At 47.9% G+C, this 1576-nt stretch overlaps 1 protein-coding gene across 1 annotated transcript in view; it reads right to left on the reverse strand.

Annotated features, from left to right (window-relative positions):
• CCDC90B (coiled-coil domain containing 90B) overlaps nucleotides 1-678 on the reverse strand; it is a 21898-nt gene extending 21220 nt beyond the window's left edge. The window contains exon 1 of the mRNA XM_072401592.1: nucleotides 554-678. Coding sequence (XP_072257693.1) covers nucleotides 554-647 — 94 coding nt within the window. The 5' untranslated portion in view covers nucleotides 648-678. The remainder of the gene's footprint in view (nucleotides 1-553) is intronic.
• Between the last annotated feature and the right edge of the window lie 898 nt (nucleotides 679-1576).

Below are 1576 nucleotides of genomic sequence, written 5' to 3' on the forward strand. Positions count from 1 at the left end.
TAGGGGAAAGGATGGGACCCCCAGAGTTATAGGGGAAGAGATGGGACCCCCAGAGTTATAGGGGAAAGGATGGGACCCCCAGAGTTATAGGGGAAAGGATGGGATCCCCCCAGCATTATAGGGGAAGAGATGGGACCCCCCAGATTTTTAGGGGAAAGGATGGGACCCCTCAGCATTATAGGAAAAAGGATGGGACCCCCAGAGATATAGGGGAAAGGATGGGACCCCCAGAGATATAGGAGAAAGGATGGGACCCCCCAGCATTATAGGGGATGAGATGGGACCCCCAGCATTATAGGGGAAAGGATGGGATCCCCCAGTGTTATAGAGGAAGAGATGGGACCCCCACAGTTATAGGGGAGCAGATGGGACCCCCAGCTTCATATTCCCACCCAATCACAATTTATTGCTCTGACACTGTCCCCTGCAATCCCCTCTTCCAGCTCCTCGGGGACACCCTGACCCTGACTGCTACAGAAGTTTGGAAAGTTTCCAGAGTTGGGTGACACCGGTCACAGCCCCACCCAATCAGATCTCTCACAGGACAGCTTACCTCTCCTGCAGCTGCTGTGATTGGCTGCCCCTGTACACCTATGGGGTCTAAGCAGCAGCTGGCAGAGGCGCCTTGACATCCCTGAGCCCCTCATCTCCTCCCAGACAGAGCTCTGCTCAGCCCCGCCCCCATGCTTTCCTCTACTTCACTTCCGGTCGCTCTGCATGCTGGGAGATGTAGTCTGTGCATTAAGATCTGCCCAGCAACTGCTAAGGCATTATTATTATTATTTTTATTATTTATTATTATAGACTACAATCCCCATCATGCTGCACCTGGGGGGGGTCCCAATCAATACAGAATTCCTGATATTGTGCTGGATTTGGTATTATTTTTGTGCCTAGGAAAGTGGAGCGGACATGAAAATAAAGTGAACCTGTCATTGGAACAAAAAGAACATTTCTATTATCAGAATCTGAGTTTATTAAAAAAAATGCATCATATCGCTAACAGACTTCCTGTCTTAGGGTGACAACCCCCTCTGTATAATGCCTGTGATGGGGAAGTGTTGTCACCATAGTACAGAAACTGCGTTACAATCTATTGAAATCCAAAACTTGTTTTCTTTTAGTTTTAGATGGAGGAAAGGGTTAAACCTGATGTGATTTCTTTTTTATTTTTCTTAATAAGCAGATTTCCATCCACTTCCTGTCCTGTAGATTCAACAGGAAGTGAGATAATATCCATCCAATCGCTCACTACTTCCCCCTCCAATATTTCCCATGGACAGACACAGGGGGGCGCTATATATAGTACCATCCAAGCCAACATGGACCTCTGTGCAGAACCCATCTGACTTGGGGCGCAGATGGAGGTTCCTATTGGCTGAGGAGGGGCCCTTATGTAGTGGTACACCATGCACCTCCCTATATCTGCCCCTGGGGGAGGCAACAATATCACAACTCCCCTCCCCCCAGTCTGCAGCACAGCTCCATAGGTGCTCATGTATACTAAAATGATGGTGCCACTCCCTGGTGTTTTTTAGTTTAACAGCAATCTTTAGATTTATGTTTTATTCATATA

Source organism: Pyxicephalus adspersus, chromosome 1, assembly GCF_032062135.1.
Source record: "Pyxicephalus adspersus chromosome 1, UCB_Pads_2.0, whole genome shotgun sequence".
In the NCBI taxonomy this organism is placed as follows: Eukaryota; Metazoa; Chordata; class Amphibia; order Anura; family Pyxicephalidae; genus Pyxicephalus; species Pyxicephalus adspersus.